The sequence below is a fragment of the Antedon bifida genome, chromosome 9 (assembly GCF_963402885.1).
Source record: "Antedon bifida chromosome 9, ecAntBifi1.1, whole genome shotgun sequence".
Lineage (NCBI taxonomy): Eukaryota > Metazoa > Echinodermata > Crinoidea > Comatulida > Antedonidae > Antedon > Antedon bifida.
In genome coordinates, this window is record NC_136234.1 from 7,190,456 (window position 1) to 7,206,643 (window position 16,188).

The 16,188-nt window shown below is 34.3% G+C and overlaps 3 protein-coding genes across 3 annotated transcripts; all 3 read right to left on the reverse strand.

Annotated features, from left to right (window-relative positions):
• Positions 1-61: 61 nt before the first annotated feature.
• On the reverse strand, positions 62-6,293 carry LOC144852433 (EH domain-containing protein 1-like). Its single transcript, XM_078710233.1, has 2 exons — positions 5,225-6,293; positions 62-4,351 (listed from the first exon to the last, which is right to left on the reverse strand). The coding sequence occupies exons 1-2, from the start codon at positions 6,137-6,139 to the stop codon at positions 3,641-3,643; spliced, it is 1,626 nt and encodes a 541-aa protein (XP_078566359.1). The 5' UTR covers positions 6,140-6,293; the 3' UTR covers positions 62-3,640.
• Positions 6,294-7,180: 887 nt separating this feature from the next.
• LOC144852373 (carboxypeptidase B-like) lies at positions 7,181-11,328 on the reverse strand. The gene is made up of 10 exons (XM_078710159.1): positions 11,255-11,328; positions 10,894-10,966; positions 10,218-10,436; positions 10,005-10,106; positions 9,627-9,728; positions 9,244-9,354; positions 8,695-8,782; positions 8,249-8,466; positions 7,734-7,818; positions 7,181-7,383 (listed from the first exon to the last, which is right to left on the reverse strand). The coding sequence occupies exons 1-10, from the start codon at positions 11,320-11,322 to the stop codon at positions 7,181-7,183; spliced, it is 1,269 nt and encodes a 422-aa protein (XP_078566285.1). The 5' UTR covers positions 11,323-11,328.
• Positions 11,329-11,966: 638 nt separating this feature from the next.
• LOC144852374 (solute carrier organic anion transporter family member 1B1-like) lies at positions 11,967-16,103 on the reverse strand. The gene is made up of 9 exons (XM_078710161.1): positions 15,443-16,103; positions 14,810-15,136; positions 14,101-14,253; positions 13,681-13,885; positions 13,247-13,391; positions 12,883-13,046; positions 12,722-12,786; positions 12,387-12,598; positions 11,967-12,069 (listed from the first exon to the last, which is right to left on the reverse strand). The coding sequence occupies exons 1-9, from the start codon at positions 16,092-16,094 to the stop codon at positions 12,025-12,027; spliced, it is 1,968 nt and encodes a 655-aa protein (XP_078566287.1). The 5' UTR covers positions 16,095-16,103; the 3' UTR covers positions 11,967-12,024.
• Positions 16,104-16,188: the final 85 nt, after the last annotated feature.

Genomic DNA, 16,188 nt, shown 5'->3' on the forward strand with positions numbered 1-16,188 from the left:
TTGTGTATAGGTTATCCTTGGCAATTTGCCAAAATATATAAAAACAAAACAAAGTAACCGATTTCAGCTTGATTTGCCTTTTATTGATACTTGGTAATTAACAAGGAGTAACAAATAAGCACTCTAAGTTAGATTTAAATACTACTAATTATACATGCAAGCGATTCACAACATCTATAGTATTATGAGTGACACTTATGCTATGTCTTAGTGCCACAGATAATAATCTATAGTGAAACATTATATATATTATAGACAATATTTGTGAGGTTAACAGAAGATGACAAATCACTCTACAGTGTATTGACTCTTTCATTAAGCTCACAAAATTGTCGATATTTAAAACATCTATTATAAAACGGTTAATTATTTTCATCCCTAAACTATTCACAGTTGATTCAATAATATAACACAATTACAATGATAACTGCAAAACCAGACCAAGATAAATAGTTTTATTTATTTAACTAATCATCTGATTTAATGTGTTCACTTTCAATTAAAATCCAACATTTTGGAAGTAACGATCTGTTCTAAATATCTTGTTTTTGTCGCCTTAAAAATAATCAAAATAAATAACTATCAGACATTATGATCTTTAAAACTTTTAAAAATAAAACTTTTGATTATATAGGCAAAACAATTCTTTCTAATACAAACCAAACTTAAAACTCTTAATAACATTCGTTATTTAAATAAAGTGTAAACATTCATCCTAAAAAAAACATATTTTCAGTTATTTCGATCAAAATTTTGTTTTGGACGATCTAAATATTATTGTCTAAATTATAAAGTGTGTTTTATCTTTGGTTTCTTTCACCAGATGTTCATTACCATCAAAATCTCATTTGTACAATCATAGCAGATAGCAGTGCATGTGTGGGTGATATCTCATTTAAAAAAACATTTCAATTAATTTTTTAAAACAAATAACATTTTTTTTATTTCAATTTAAATAATAGACAATATCAACCTAATAACGCAATATTTTAGAAATAAAATGTTTTTAAAATTGTTATTTATTTTGTTAAATTTAAAATCCAGAAATGATTACAAAATATATACATTGGTAAATGGAATGTTGGTTTGAGCACAGCCTGATGAGTCTTAGTTCCGTACTTAAGATCTTAATTTCACACTCTAGTTTAAAACCTGTAGTTGCAACCTTTTTTAGTTGAACTTGTTTTAATTACTAATAGTTTTGTAAGAGTCAAATCTTAGCACTCATCTGAAACTTAAGTAGTACTCAACTCTAGCTGTAGCTAACAACTTCAATACCATTTCTCAATCGGAATGTTTCACAAACTTGTAAAAAGCAATTCAAATAATGTATTTTACAAACAACATTTATGCGTTGTTTATGAGCATTAACCCCATAATTCTTCTGTTGCAACATTTTGAGAACCTTAAGAAATTTCGCCTTCAAGAACAGGTCAATCATTAAAAACAATAAAATAACTGAACACCCAACTCTGGTTTCATTTTTAGTAAGAAATTTTAGCTTTCGTTAAAATGTGTGACTCATTAATCAAAAAGTACAGTACAATTATTCTTTAATTTTAGTTGACATCATTTGTACTTTTAAAATGATAGTTGTATTGGATAACTTGACCTTACCCATGATGCAATAGTTTGACCTTGAACAGGATGTTAACCATCTACTAACCCTGTCTCTTTATAGCTTCCTTTTATAGTTTTGTAAAGTTCTAACATACAACTTAATGCTTCCTTTATTATGTGTTTTTTTTTTAGAAACTGGATTGGGCAACAATATACAATTGTTCCTTTTTTTTAAATGTAACTTTTAAGAGCTTTGGTAAAATAATAACATTTACAGTAATGTATTAAACAATTCATATGCATTGGATTTATAAATGTTAGCTATAAAACATTGTAAATATATCAGGCTATTAGGAACTTAACATTATTTAGGCATAACATATTTATCAATACATTTGTAAAATATAATTATATTATCACTAGTGATATAGTATTAGTATAGTGTAAATATGATGATCAAAATATATAGTTAATTTGTATTGGAAGCACCTTAATACTAATCCATATAATTGACCTAAAATCAATAAATAGAGAGCTGTAAATTGGGGTGAATACTAAATACAGTAGCTGTACCTTTGCGTTAAATTCTCAACACTTTTCAATAATTAGTTTACATGTAACAATTTCAATGCAGGAACATTAAATTGACTCCGATTTGGTATTTGGACAGTGTAAACATACATAGGAATTCGGAAAATTAGATTGACTCCAATTTAGTAGTTGGATGTGTAACGTATGGTAAAAAGATTTGTGAAATAGGATAGATTAGGATTTGAAAGCACATTTGAAATGATCATTCAAGTGAAATCCAGGAAAAGATGGATTAACAGTGAAGTGGTTCAAATAACAAAAACTGAAACTATATAGCAGTTTCCATCTTTTTACAAACCATGTAGATTTTACATTAGTAGGCCTAGGTATTATTAGTACAGTATTTAGTATGCTGATGGTATGGTACTATGTCATCAGTGACTCTTCTCTGATGACATTTAGTAATAATATTAAAATCAAGGGTTTAACAAAACAATCTCATATCTTGGATTGTTAAAGATCACTTTACTGTGTTTTACAAAAGGGAAATTTCCCATTTTGCTTTGACATGAGTTTTCCTTTTCCTTCTACAGTACCATTTAGCTTTAGTTTTACAACTGTTCCTGGTTGTGAGAATTGTCAATAATACTTTCATATTCATTTATTGCACAATATGTTTGTGTTTTAAAACAATTATCATTAAAGTGATGGGGCAGTAACAAAAATACGAGGGGTATGGAATGTAGGACAAAACAAGCACCTTAATTTTAGAACATAAATCGTAAAAGGGTTGTGCTCTTCTAATGGACTATGCTAATTATTACTTGAGAACACTCTCTTTACAAACAAATATGCAATGATTTATTATTTCAATTTAACAAGCCAGATTCAAAGCAGGAAATAAGTGTTTATATGTTTAATGTTTGCCAAATACAGTAAACATATCAAATGACTTTCTATAGCTTAGTTTGGTCATTGTCATTTTGTGTTAGTAGTGGTAGTAGGAAATAAAGAATAATTGAGTTGTATATAATGTTGGAAATCATAACATTAACTATATAGCTTTAATTTCTATGTACATGGTAAACAGTTTCAACTACTATACAGTCTTACTAAGCACTTTATAATTAACTTCTCAGAAATGTACTAAGGATTATGAAGCATATGTAGAGTGAGTTTGAGAAACTAACTTGTGCCATGTTGTTACTAAACGTCACTAAATTCTATTATTGTGATAGCAGGAGTGTAAATTTTCTGACAAGTTTTGACACAAGTAGAATAGCGATAGAATAAGTAAGAAGTTTGTCTTGGACAGTGTAACATTTTAAAAGCATACCAGAATCGTGTTGGCTCTCTCTGTTTTCAGCTCCGAATAAAACATGTAAATAGCGCCACAGCTAAATCTTCATCACCACAGCTATCGTTAATTTTATTTGCATATCGTTAGAAACAATCGCATAATTTGTAGAAAATAACTTTAAAAATTGAAAATCTAGTGTGTATTATGGGCCAACTACTATTATTATTATGGACAATGAAGTTTAAATATTCAAGTTGCGAATGATCTTTTTGCTGGTGGAACGAGATGCGTTGGTAGATTTATTGGTAGATCTGTACCGTCTAATTTCAACTGGATCAGATACATTGCCAACGCAAATTCATCTTCATCGAGCTGTCCATCCCGATCAACATCTGAAAGTTTCCAGACTCTACCGAGTACCGTATTGGGCAGCTTAGATTTCACCATTTCTTTCTTTGCTGTTGCACCGGAAACTTTACCTTCTATAGGATTCAAACTTTCAAAGACATGCCTGTTCTTATCTTTCATCTCTTCCACGACCCAATCGACCAGCTCGCTAGATCCAAAATCTGCCCCTTCGCCTCCACCTTTCTTAAACGGACCATCGACAACACCGAGAAACACGCCTCCTTTGATTTCTTGGCGACTGGAATCTTTGGTTCCCAGATCATACTCTTCTTGCGGGATCATCGCCATCAATTTCGTCATCTCGTGCGACAACATGTGATCAAGCTTCTCGATCAACTTAGGTTTGAGTGCGCTGAAGCGTGTAAAATCTTGGTCCCGCAACACTTTCTTCATTCTTTCAAGGGGTGGGAAATCCCCAGGTGAGATGTGATGTACACGTTCTACTTCGGCGTAAGTTAGATGCAAGTTCTTGATTAACTCCGCTTTCTTTGCTTCTTTTCCAAACACTGATGGCATTTCTCGTCGCAACACACTAATCACAAATGCATGTACCTGGAAGTAAAAAAATTAAAACAATTTAAATCCCTTTTTTAAATTAGTTTAATAGCAATCAGGAAGCAATCTGACAAACAGGAAATTCTACACACTTTAAACACCAAGATATGAAAACGCTCAATAAGGTGTTTTGGAAAAAAATTCCACTTACTTAATTATGCAAAGCACTTATTTAAAGGGTAAGTTACGAATCCATTTAAAAGGAATATGTATTGATGATAGAGAAATTGTACGCATCAAGCATTATAAATTAACAAGCATTACAAATTAACAAGGTTAGCACAATTAACAAAGTTAGCATTAGAGAGCCACACACTAGGTTTATTGATTAAGTATATTCTTATCAACTAAGTCTCTCACTAAACATTTTTAAGCGTAGTGTATGAGTTAGTAACTACATAACATAGCACACATGTCTATCATAAAATAATAAACAGCACTTTGCATCAATAACATTGCTAGAAATAAAATGTATTTTTATCAGGATATCATCATAATAAACATCAACATAATAAACATTTATTTCCAAATAATTGTTGTAAAACAAGAAAACTAATATAACGTCACATCATCACGCATACCAACAGTACACTGTCAAAAGCTATAAACAAATTATTACATGTATTTGTTAGAAAGATAGTTCAAAGTTCATCAAGATTAGTATTAAGTGCTATACCTGCAAATTTATGGAAGAAAAAGGAATTTTTGTAGTACAGTGATACGTATCCGAGGTTACATTCATTTTAAAATTAATCATTTTTATTAGCCAGTATTTATTATTATTGTATCAGGACTCCTTAAAACCCTAATTCTTTCATTTTATGTAAAAAAAAATAGATATTATTATTAAACATTTAGTTAAATTTGTACCTTAGCAAGACGAGCCCTTTTGATGAGATCATTTAATTTCCGAAGAGCAGCATTTCTTGGTAAACTTTGGATATCGAAGAACAAATCGTGAGCCTCTGCTTCAAATAATTTACGATTTGTGTCGTAATGAAATGGCTTATCCCAAAACGATCCAATATACACCCTAGAAACCTCTGGAGTATTAATAACTTTTCCTAACGACCACATGAGGGCACCGTATACTCTCATTAGCTGCTGGTGATCAACCATGTCCGATTTATTCAAAACAATTCGGATCTTGTCATCTTGGCCTCGGAGTGCTTCTATGCAACGTCTGAATTCATCAGATATATCCAACTTATGGGCATCAAACAGAAGAATAATACGGTCAGCTCTTTCCGCAAACCACTCCAATACACCAATGAAGTCATAACCACGATCAGTTCTTTGCTTTTCTCCAGATAAAATACCTGGTGTGTCTATAATTGTTATACTTTCTAGAACTGGAGAGTCTGTGAGTGAACATTGAAAACGGTTTAAAAACGCGTTACCAAACTTATCCAACGCCCTGAATTGTCGCTTAGGGTCGACAACTAAGGCGTTGCCAGGGATGACCCCGTCTTTGTCGCCGTGCATGACTGCCATGAAACGGTCTGTTGTAGGCTCAGGTCCGACTCTAATTCCAGGAAAATCTCGCTCAAGAAGATACTTGATAAATGTCGTTTTACCTGTCGAGTATTGGCCAACAAGGAGGACCATCGGTTTTGCCTCGAAATCTGCATCATCATGAGCAGGCGAGTGAAAATCGCTAAATTTATATGATTCTTCCAGCGGACGAATGGTGGAATTGTATACCTTCTTCAGGCCCTCGCTTACCGAATTAAAAACCGCCGGCTGCTTTCGCCGTTTAGTATCTTCTGCTAACCAACTAAACATTATTGAAGTCTAGAATAACTCCCAATTATAATAAGATGTTAGCTGTATCGAGACAGCAACTTTTTGCCCTAAATAATTGGCAGTATTTACCGCTTCAATTTCTTCGTCGGCCCGTGAAAATATCCAAATATCTGGTGACTCATTCATCGATCATCGGCCGACCGATTTTGGAACCCGGAAGTAAACGTGTCTGAAGGCGCTCTGGCGCCCTCTCTAGTTTAGTTAATTATAAACTTTACAAGAAATTCATTGCTCGTTTTACAAATTATTATATTAAAATATGTAACAAATACAAAAGGTAAAACATAACAAAACAGGAGGAAAACGCCATAAAACATGAGTAAAAATCATCAGTTACGTTTGGGAGTTAAGATAAGTTTTTCCTTTAGTTATCAAGTGAAATAGATGTATGATAGGATAACGCGAATCATTAAACTCTTTGTATGAATACTTTCAGTGGCTATTGTGTATATAATAGACTTCTTCTGTAAATGGAACATCCTTTTGAGCACCACATAACTGCAACATTATAACCAACTTATTTCAATCCATTGCTTATTAGTACTCTTGTGGAGAAACTTAAATGTTGAATACATATCTCAACCGTAATTATAGGCCTAGTACAATATCCTTTATCGTCTTTCGATATTCTATTACCACATATTGACACTCAGTGTATTCATATTAGATACCATATCCTTTACATATCACATCACACTTTACATCACAATACCATAACAGAAAAATATACCACATTTCACGTTAATCCGATACTTTTATTAATTTCCATATGATTTAACATACATTCTAATACTTTATTTTGTCGTCCTAAAAGGGCCGTTTTTATCTTTAAACTCAACTTGAGAATTTATATACAATTTGTATCAATTTCGTAGGCCTAATTGTTAGTTTATTAGGTTATAAATTAACCTTTAAAACTAAAGTTCATCTCTCGATGTTTATTCATTTATTTATATATATTTTCATAATTATTTTTGTTAAACGTATCGTACCGGTATCGTAAGTTCTGCTTATTAACTCTTACGATTGAATAGGGTTAGGGTCATCAAGTAATGTTTGGAACAGATTCTTCATTCCAGCATACGTTTCGTCTCCTGTAGGTTCAATAAATTTCTCTGGTAGGATGAACCCATACCGTCCCTCGTCTCTTAGTTCGATGATGTAAGAATATTTCGCTTTAAGTTTGTCATACCCCCAGTCCTCACTAGCGCCACCAGCAGGATCTATGAAAAATGATTATTAATTTGCATAACCAGAGGAAATTTCACACAACCACATTGGTATTATTCATGTGTTATTTGCATAGCCAGAGAAAATTTCACACAACCACATTGGTATTATTCATGTGTTATTTGTATATACATTTTTTGTTTATTTTTCGTTCTGTGCTACTTGTTATTTGTTTTCTATGACAATACTGTAACGTACGGTGATAGTCAATAAAGAATTAAATATTCAATTCAAGTTGTTTGATTGGCTTGTGACACATTACGTCATGTCTATTTTAAGGTTACATTACAGTAAGCATCTGGGTACCGTAACAATTATGCAATATGAATTAAGTTTCACTTACACATATCTCTAGCTGAATTGCCCACAAAGTATTCGGTTCCATGTACTGATTTGAGAGCCGCTGCACCCGCATTAGCACCATTACTCTATAACATGAACGGTGATAACGGTCAACATTAATGTTTACTTATTTATTTAAGCACTACACAGTTGCCATCGTCATTATCAATGTAATCATACGTCTTTTTATTTCTTGCACTTCTTTTCTCCCCTTCGTCCGTCATCTTCTAATCATTATAGTACATGAATTACGTCAGAGATGGCAAACATCTGACCAATTAGGACTAGCTAATTAGCTAGCTAATCCACAGTATAGTTAAACAATATATACAAGTTATCCTAATATATTATCGTCATTAGTAATAATATCATCTTCCTACCATTATCATCGTCATCATATTTCTGTATACCATCATCGTTGCATCATTAGCAATCTGATCACCATGTGACCGTATACCATATGCAGGTAAATGATAATCGTTAGCTAATTAGATCATATTGATAAAAACTGCATACCAGATCATTGTAATCATTAACAATCGGTGCTGTACGACTGTATCCCCACGGGAAGAGCCAGAACTGCCCATAAGCGTGGAAGTCAATGAATAGATGGAAGGCTTGTCCAGCGTACACCTTGTCAAGGAAGAATGTGGTTACAACTTCCATCTCAACTTCAGAGATTGCTGCAGGTCCGTGGTAGATTTCAGAACAGGGGTTCTTACTTGATCCTGTACCTGAAAATAGTGAACAACCAAACATTGTAACTCGGAACCCCGGAATTTCTCGTTGGTGTGAAAGGTATCCAGAGTGTGGGGATCCTCCTCCGGATATCACTGCGAAAGTTTGATGTAAAATGGGTTGAGTGAAACGGTTATAATAGTAATGGCGTGCGTCAACTTTGTACCACAATCATGAATACTGTATTACTTATTCTGAGACTTATATACAATAATTTGAATTACCATCAAATCCAGTTGGGTAGTTTCTGTTCATATCAACACCAGTACATGCAGTACCGTAGTTTTGGCGATTTTTTCTCCACATTCGATCCTAATAAAACACATCTTGATGATTATTGACAATTAAAACATTTTAATGTAAACACAAATTGAATGGTTTAAAAAAGTATGGCAAGTTATCATCACATTAAGCTGAATTGAGTACCATGTACCGAGTTATAGTACCGTATGTACCATTAATGCTTGGTTGCTAGAGGACGCAATGCAACGCAAGCGAGTGAGCAATGACAAGCGACAGTTTACATTACGTCGCTTGTGATTGGTCAAATTACTTACTTTGCGCTTACCGTCCTAGTCTTGGTTCCAGACGGAGTTTTGACTTAATATTAGTAAAAAGATAAATATTTTGGCACATATGGCGTTTAATACGTATAATATTTTAGCTTGATACTTTAGGGTGAGAAAAACATCGAAAAAACTACAGACTTGGGACTTTATGCTTTAGGCCTACATCACATAATGGTAAACGTGTCATTTTATGATAATTCGTACATTGGTCCACGTGTACACATAGCCATCCACATTCATTGTTGGTATAATGTACAGGTCGTACGCATCAAGTATTTTCGTGGCAATGTCGTCAGATCCATACTCTTCTACAAGCTGAAACGTTAAGACAATAATAAAGATCAAATAATATTTGATTGGAATTAACTGTTTGAATTATGGAGAAATAATTGTCTTTTGAGGCTAAAACCCAAATTAAGTGAATGTTTGACAAAAGCAGACGAATAGAAGTTTATCGTCATCTACGATTATAACTTTGTTGTGGATGCGCAATATTTCGTTGTCTGCCGACATTTTTGCTGTCTATATATTTTTTGTCGTACAAAAAGTAGAATATAAATATAATAAAATATCTATACTAGGCCTACCTTTCTGGCAAAGTTCATCATAGTAGCCGGTGAAATCCATTCTCTTGCATGAATACCACCTTGGAAATAAATTCCAGGATTGTTTGACGATTGTGATCCTATCTGTAATAAAATCAATCTCAATGAATAAAGGCCAGACGAGCGCGGTAACGGTAAGCGGAAAACCGCGTAGCTTGTCCCACGTAGAATCTGTATCTATCCTGAGCGGAAATCTCTCGTTCGCTCCGCTGTGTTGTGTGTGTGTAAAATGGTCATAAGGAATAACATAGATTTTCTCTATTTGCATTACCGTTACCGCTCGTCTGTCAATTGAATATGTTGCATTGTTGAACGCCTTTTTCGCAATTGTTCCCCTTATGTTGATATCATTATACATACCCTTAACGCCTTGATAACACGTCCCTCGGTGGATATACCGACTTCAACTTCAGTAACAAGTCCCTTATTAGCCGAGGCAAAGTCGGTTACCCATTTCATTATCTGTATAGTAAACATAGACCAAAGCCCAATTAAAACAAAATCTCTTTTTAAACTCTTTCCTTTCCGAAGTTATTTCCTCGTTTGTAAAAATATATTGAAAACCTATATTACCTCATCGTATTTGTGGTAGACGTTGTAATCAAAATCGGATCCTCCACCACCAATGTTAATTTTAGCAGAGGGGCGCTCTTGATCAATTAGAGATTGAATATCTTCTACCATGACGTCATAATCAATGTTTTTACGTTTCAGTATGTCGGTCAGTTTTTCGACAACTTTTGGTCCAACCATGATGTCGATGCGTTCTTTTGTTTCACGCCATATATCAAACTAGATAAAATGTAAAAAACGCGCCAAAGATACAAAATGTGTCAATACGTTTATTGAATAATAACTGGACGCACATGATGAATGCGCGTGATCAATGCGCGCGTGTCATAGTTTACAAGACGCACAATATTGACGCATGCGGAAACTATTATTGACGCGTTATGAGTTTTGAGTATAAATTAAAGAGAGAAAACATGTCGACGCTCTACTTTTTAACATTTTTTTAACAGAACAATTACCTATCAGATAGCATGTTCTAATTTGCAATCTTACTATTAGTTGAGCCGTTTGAATTACTTACGTCACTGATACCGTTTTGATAACAAATTAACATCTGTTGAGTATCGTAGCTGACGACATAAGAGGTAGTTGTTATTGTATTTTTAATTCTTTTGGAATTTTCTTTTATAAGGTTTTTAATAAAGTAAACAACTAATATTGATTGATTACAATTTACCTCACCACCGAGTACTCGTTCAAGATCTTGCTTCCATCTTTCTTCGGTTGGAAAGATTCTTAAAACCTGAAAACTTCAAAGTCAGATATTAACGTCGCTAGTGTTGTTGCCGCGCTCTACGTAAATGCATATCACAGCTTACCATGCAACATTCAAGACCGAACTCAACAAACACTGGTAAGACATAATTAACATGATCTTCCCTTACTAGGAACAACGTATTGGAATAAATATGGAGTAAAGTAAAGGCAAACAGTTTTTAAAACTCTCCACTAGAATTTAATTTAACATTTTATACTTTATAAATTTCCCTACGTTTTTAGGCTTGCGTATTAGGACGTGAAAACCCCCTAGAACTTACTTGTCATAGTGGACCTTAGAGGCCAAACCTGTGGCTATCACCAAACACAATATGAAGACGGATTTCATGTTGTCCTTTCAGTGTCACTATAGCTGCAGCGAATTAGGGTTCTTTTGTCTATCATTTCCTTTAAAGACATTTCTATCTAGATTCAATATTATTATCTTTTTTAACAGGTGAAACAACTGTGTTATCCGTATGTTGTTCTTGTCGTCATGTATTCTGTTACGTCACGTCTGATTGTAAGTTTTGCTGCGTATCATCCGCAAACATAAGTTGATGGTGATAAGAAACTTATCATACTGAAATTTCACATCTGTTCAAATATTAAGAGTGAGTATTGTTGCCGTTTTATTGCTTTATTTCATTATAATACATTTATTATTTAAACCATTATATGGACATGATGATGTCATATTTGGGCATATCACTGCCACTTTTTCTTCTGAAACTAGTTTGATAGACTGTATACAGTCAACTAATAAGCCTATACTACTGTGTATACGCAATTTCATTAGTGTTATGGAAAGGAGTTGTTTAGGCCTAAATCATACCACAAGCTAATAGTAATAACAATATGATTTAACCACTTTGAGTATGCCAGTGAAACATTACATAATAGTTCCTACTTTGACCGAAAAGTGAATCGAAAAAATCTAAATCATTTTATTCTTTTTCTTTGTTTGCAGAAATGAATAAATACGAATACATTACACATTAACTTGTTCATTACATTATATAATAATTGTAATTTTTTCTCTCTCGGTAAATCATTCAAAATCATTCATTTCCTGGTCATCGTTTAGTGTGTCCATCTGAAAAATAATCCGGTTATAAAAACGTTATCATTCGACTAAACCATTAATTGATTATAATTTTTTTAGATTTAGAATTTTGAAAAGAACTGCGCTCGGTGACAATACAGTTCGCGTGACTAAACTTTGGCCGTTTGCTTCACGCAACGCAAGGACATGAGCTCACCGAAAGTAATTGACCAATCACGGCGCGATGGATCATCTAAACTGTGTGTGATTGGTCAACTCACTTGCTTTATCTCTCACTAAAATATCACACGCTTTCGCTTCTGCCGTTAAAAAATATTCTATTGGCAATTAGGCCTATATTTTCTTACCCCCTTGTTTTTCTCCTCCACGGTAAAATACACCATAAGCCAACAGAATAAAGCGCACAAGTGAAGAACGGTATACATGCCGTAAAAGACATGACGGTATCTGGTCCTATCGTACACCAAACATGCACCACGCTCTCCGGTTGGTTTGTATGCAAACTCTAAGCATGTCCAGTTAAGCAAAGCACCAAAGTATACCGGTGACGGGAAAAATGCTGTGTGAAAAGATATTCAGGCAATTATTTTAAACTTTATTTATCAGAAATAAAAGAGTAATTAAGTACGTAGATTCCTTTAGAACCATAATACTACACAAGATTTGCTCTAAACATGTATACCTAAAATGTCGACAATGAATATCTTGATTCCAAGAGCTAGCGATCTGTCTTCCTTATCAACACATCTAAAAAGATGGAAAGTACTTCAATTAGCCTAATACAAAACCATATCAATAATAACAACTAATACTTAATAATAGGACTAAATTGTGCGTACGTACCGTAAAGTAACGATAATATCAGCACTTCTGCCCAGGCTACTCGTACCTAGAGCTATTATTATCAATAACACTGCTAACATGAAATTTGTGTTACATACATCATCAACTGGGCATGCGCCATTCTGAGCGAAGGCATCTGAATCACATGTACAATTTGAGTACATCTTAAATAAAATCAAATAAGTTCATTTAAGGCGTAAAGTAATAATTCGGAAGTACAATCCGAATACAACCGATCGATTATTTTTCATCGTAATACATATGTTATTCATTATAACCACAAGTTATTTAACAAGCGATCGATCGATCAATCAATCAATCAATCAATCAATCAATAACAGATTATTGATAACGTCGAGTCTACCTTTTGTCTATTCTGTCGTTCCATGACCGTACATCCTGCGTGACACGGTGACATGAATGTTACGTTGTTGATACAAAGTGGTTCGTAATTGTAAATTTCGGGACAAGCACATTGGTTGTTACATTCTGCAATAAGGCTAACATTTCTATTTAAACAAAGTAAAAGAACTTAATGATTTAATACTTTTATATCTCATTACAGATGTGAGCTGGCGCCATGCACGTCATCACCATCTAAAGCCGATTTTCCACTAGGCGAATTCGTTCGCGCGAATCGAAAGTGTTAGCTTATACGCGCCATGCGTAGTGAGGGATTTGGGAAATGGAGACATGAATACGCATGCGTATAAGCTGACGCTTTCCATTAGGCGATTTTGTACAGCTTAAAATAATGCTCTCAGAAGAGTGTGACTATTGCTTATCAGATTTACTTACCCCGGTAGTCCTCCAATATACGGAACAGTAACACCAGCCACGTCACTGTTCGGACATCTCACGAACAACAGCAAAAAGTACATAAGACAACTTGGAGCATCCACGAAAAATCCAAACAAGGCGCACTGCTTGGCGTTCAACTTCCAACGTTTGATGACGTAACCACCAATAAGGTATGCCAATATTAATACTGGGAGGATCGCTACTGCGTAATTAAAAAAAAAATTTCTTATTTTCAAACTGTTATACATTTTCAAACATTTGACAACTATTATACGTTTTTGGACCAATCTTGGTCAGCAACATGAGGAAGAGATTTTGTCAACACATGAAAGCCAATTTATGGCATCACTGACAATTTTACTTTTGAGATGACATTTATTTAATTATAAAAATGAAAAATAAGAAACAATGACTTACTTCCAACAAGAGATGCGCTGGAATTAGATTTGCCAAATTCATCAACAAAATATTTTATTCCGAAAGCGCCAGAAGCAGCATAGGCAGCAGTAGAAGATGAGGCCGATAGACAAATGAACACCATGGCAGGATTTGTGGCCATTCGCTTGAGAGCTTGAAGCAAACATATTAATAACAAGAACAAATTAACACCATTCGTTGATACAGTTGGATATTTCTAACATTCAGGTCATGTGGGGAGCGATCTTTTGTCACTTGACGACTCACTTGTTTTGTTCTGTGAGAACTTATTATATTATTAATTTCATTGTTTCATTCATTGTTGCTTGTGAATATAATAGCTAACTTGTCTTGACAAGTTAGTGAAACAGTGTGGTGATGTGAGACTCCATTTTCTGACTTTTTTGTTGTTGTCTTGGGTCAATTTGTTAAGTTTATTAGGCTTTTTCCTGGTTTATTTAACAATAACACTTTCTTTCTTTTTAAACTTGTGTTAAACAGCGCATAAAGACTATTTGTATTTTTCGCTATACAAATTTAAAACAATTAACCGCAACCATTAACCATTGAAATTATTCTGGTTGTACTTGTTTTTATAGGATTTAACAAATCTCCACAAAACACAACTGTTGGAAAGTAAATTTGGTTTATATCGGTTACGGGCGGAAGAGAGAGGGATGCAGAAAATAACTTTGATCATACAAGATACCTTTTATCAATTCTTTTACATTCTTCTTCCGCTTTGGTTTCACAACTCGTATATCCATTTCTGGTGCTTCTTCACTGCTTGTTCGTTTTTTTCGGCATTCGATTGGTTCTTTCGGGAAGAGTAGGAAAGGAATAGCAGAGACCGCTAAAAGAGCAGCAGCCACTGCGAATCCGAACCACCATGCGCCTATCCATCTTGGGTCAGAACGTGGTATTCTTGGCCAATCCTTTATAGGAACTCTATCGAAGTCTACATACACTCGCAAAGATATGAAACTTGTGAAGTAACCGATGGTTGCACCAATTGGGGTTGCAAGGAAAAGCATGGCTGTTGAGAGAAAAAGCGAATATGTACGAAATACATTTTGAAAGATGAAAAGAAAGAATTAGCCTACTCTTCTTTTATTGCCGGAATATTGTTTGATGAGACATAATACTATTTGCTAAATCCTCGCACAATTTGGCAACTAGATATCTCCAGTATCATAGAAATGTTGGTAATACAACACATCGCATGTGTTTCACAGTATCGCCTAGCTCAATCTTAACCTAACCTTATATTTAACAGACCGCACGTGCGATACAAAAGAGAGGTTGTATTACCAACGTGTAGGTTTAGGAACATTATACTAACCAACGTAGAATCCAGTCTTATGATCTTCAACAGAATCGTCAATGTACGTGGTGCCGAGAGGTTTTAAAGGAGTATTACCAATTCCAATAAGGATTTGACCCAACATCAGCCAAAAAACATTATGCCACATTGATTGCAACCCCTCCGTTTCATCCATGATGTCAGCAGGCATCACATTTCCACTCATCATGTTATACTCCGTCATGTTCTGCTTTGTTGGTAACCCTGCATTGCTGCTACAAAGAGATGGCTCTGCATTCTTTCCTCCTGGTGGTACATATTCAGTCATAATGTGTGGAACAATGCAAAGAAAGCATCCCATCGCTGCCATGAACAATCCAGTAGCAATCCATCTAGGACGATGTCCCCTATGACCGAAATAAGTGACAAATATCACAAAAATGAAGTCCATCATATCGTTGATAACAAGTAACACACCGGATTTCACACTATCCATATTAAACTGCCGCTCTAACGTAGAGACCACAGCACCGAACAAGATACTCGCAAATACTTTAATAAGAAGAGCAAAAACTGTTACAAAAGTAAAGAATTTTACTCCTTTGAAACACTGTAACCATGATGGAGTGCAAGAATCACAAACACATTTAGCGTCATCATCGTCGTTGTCATCTTTATTTTCTTTCATCATCACGGCGTCAGATCGCTCACAATTACAATGTTCAATAGTAACACAATAAGTGTTTGTCAGTTTGGATACCGTTTATATATACAGTAGCCTACAA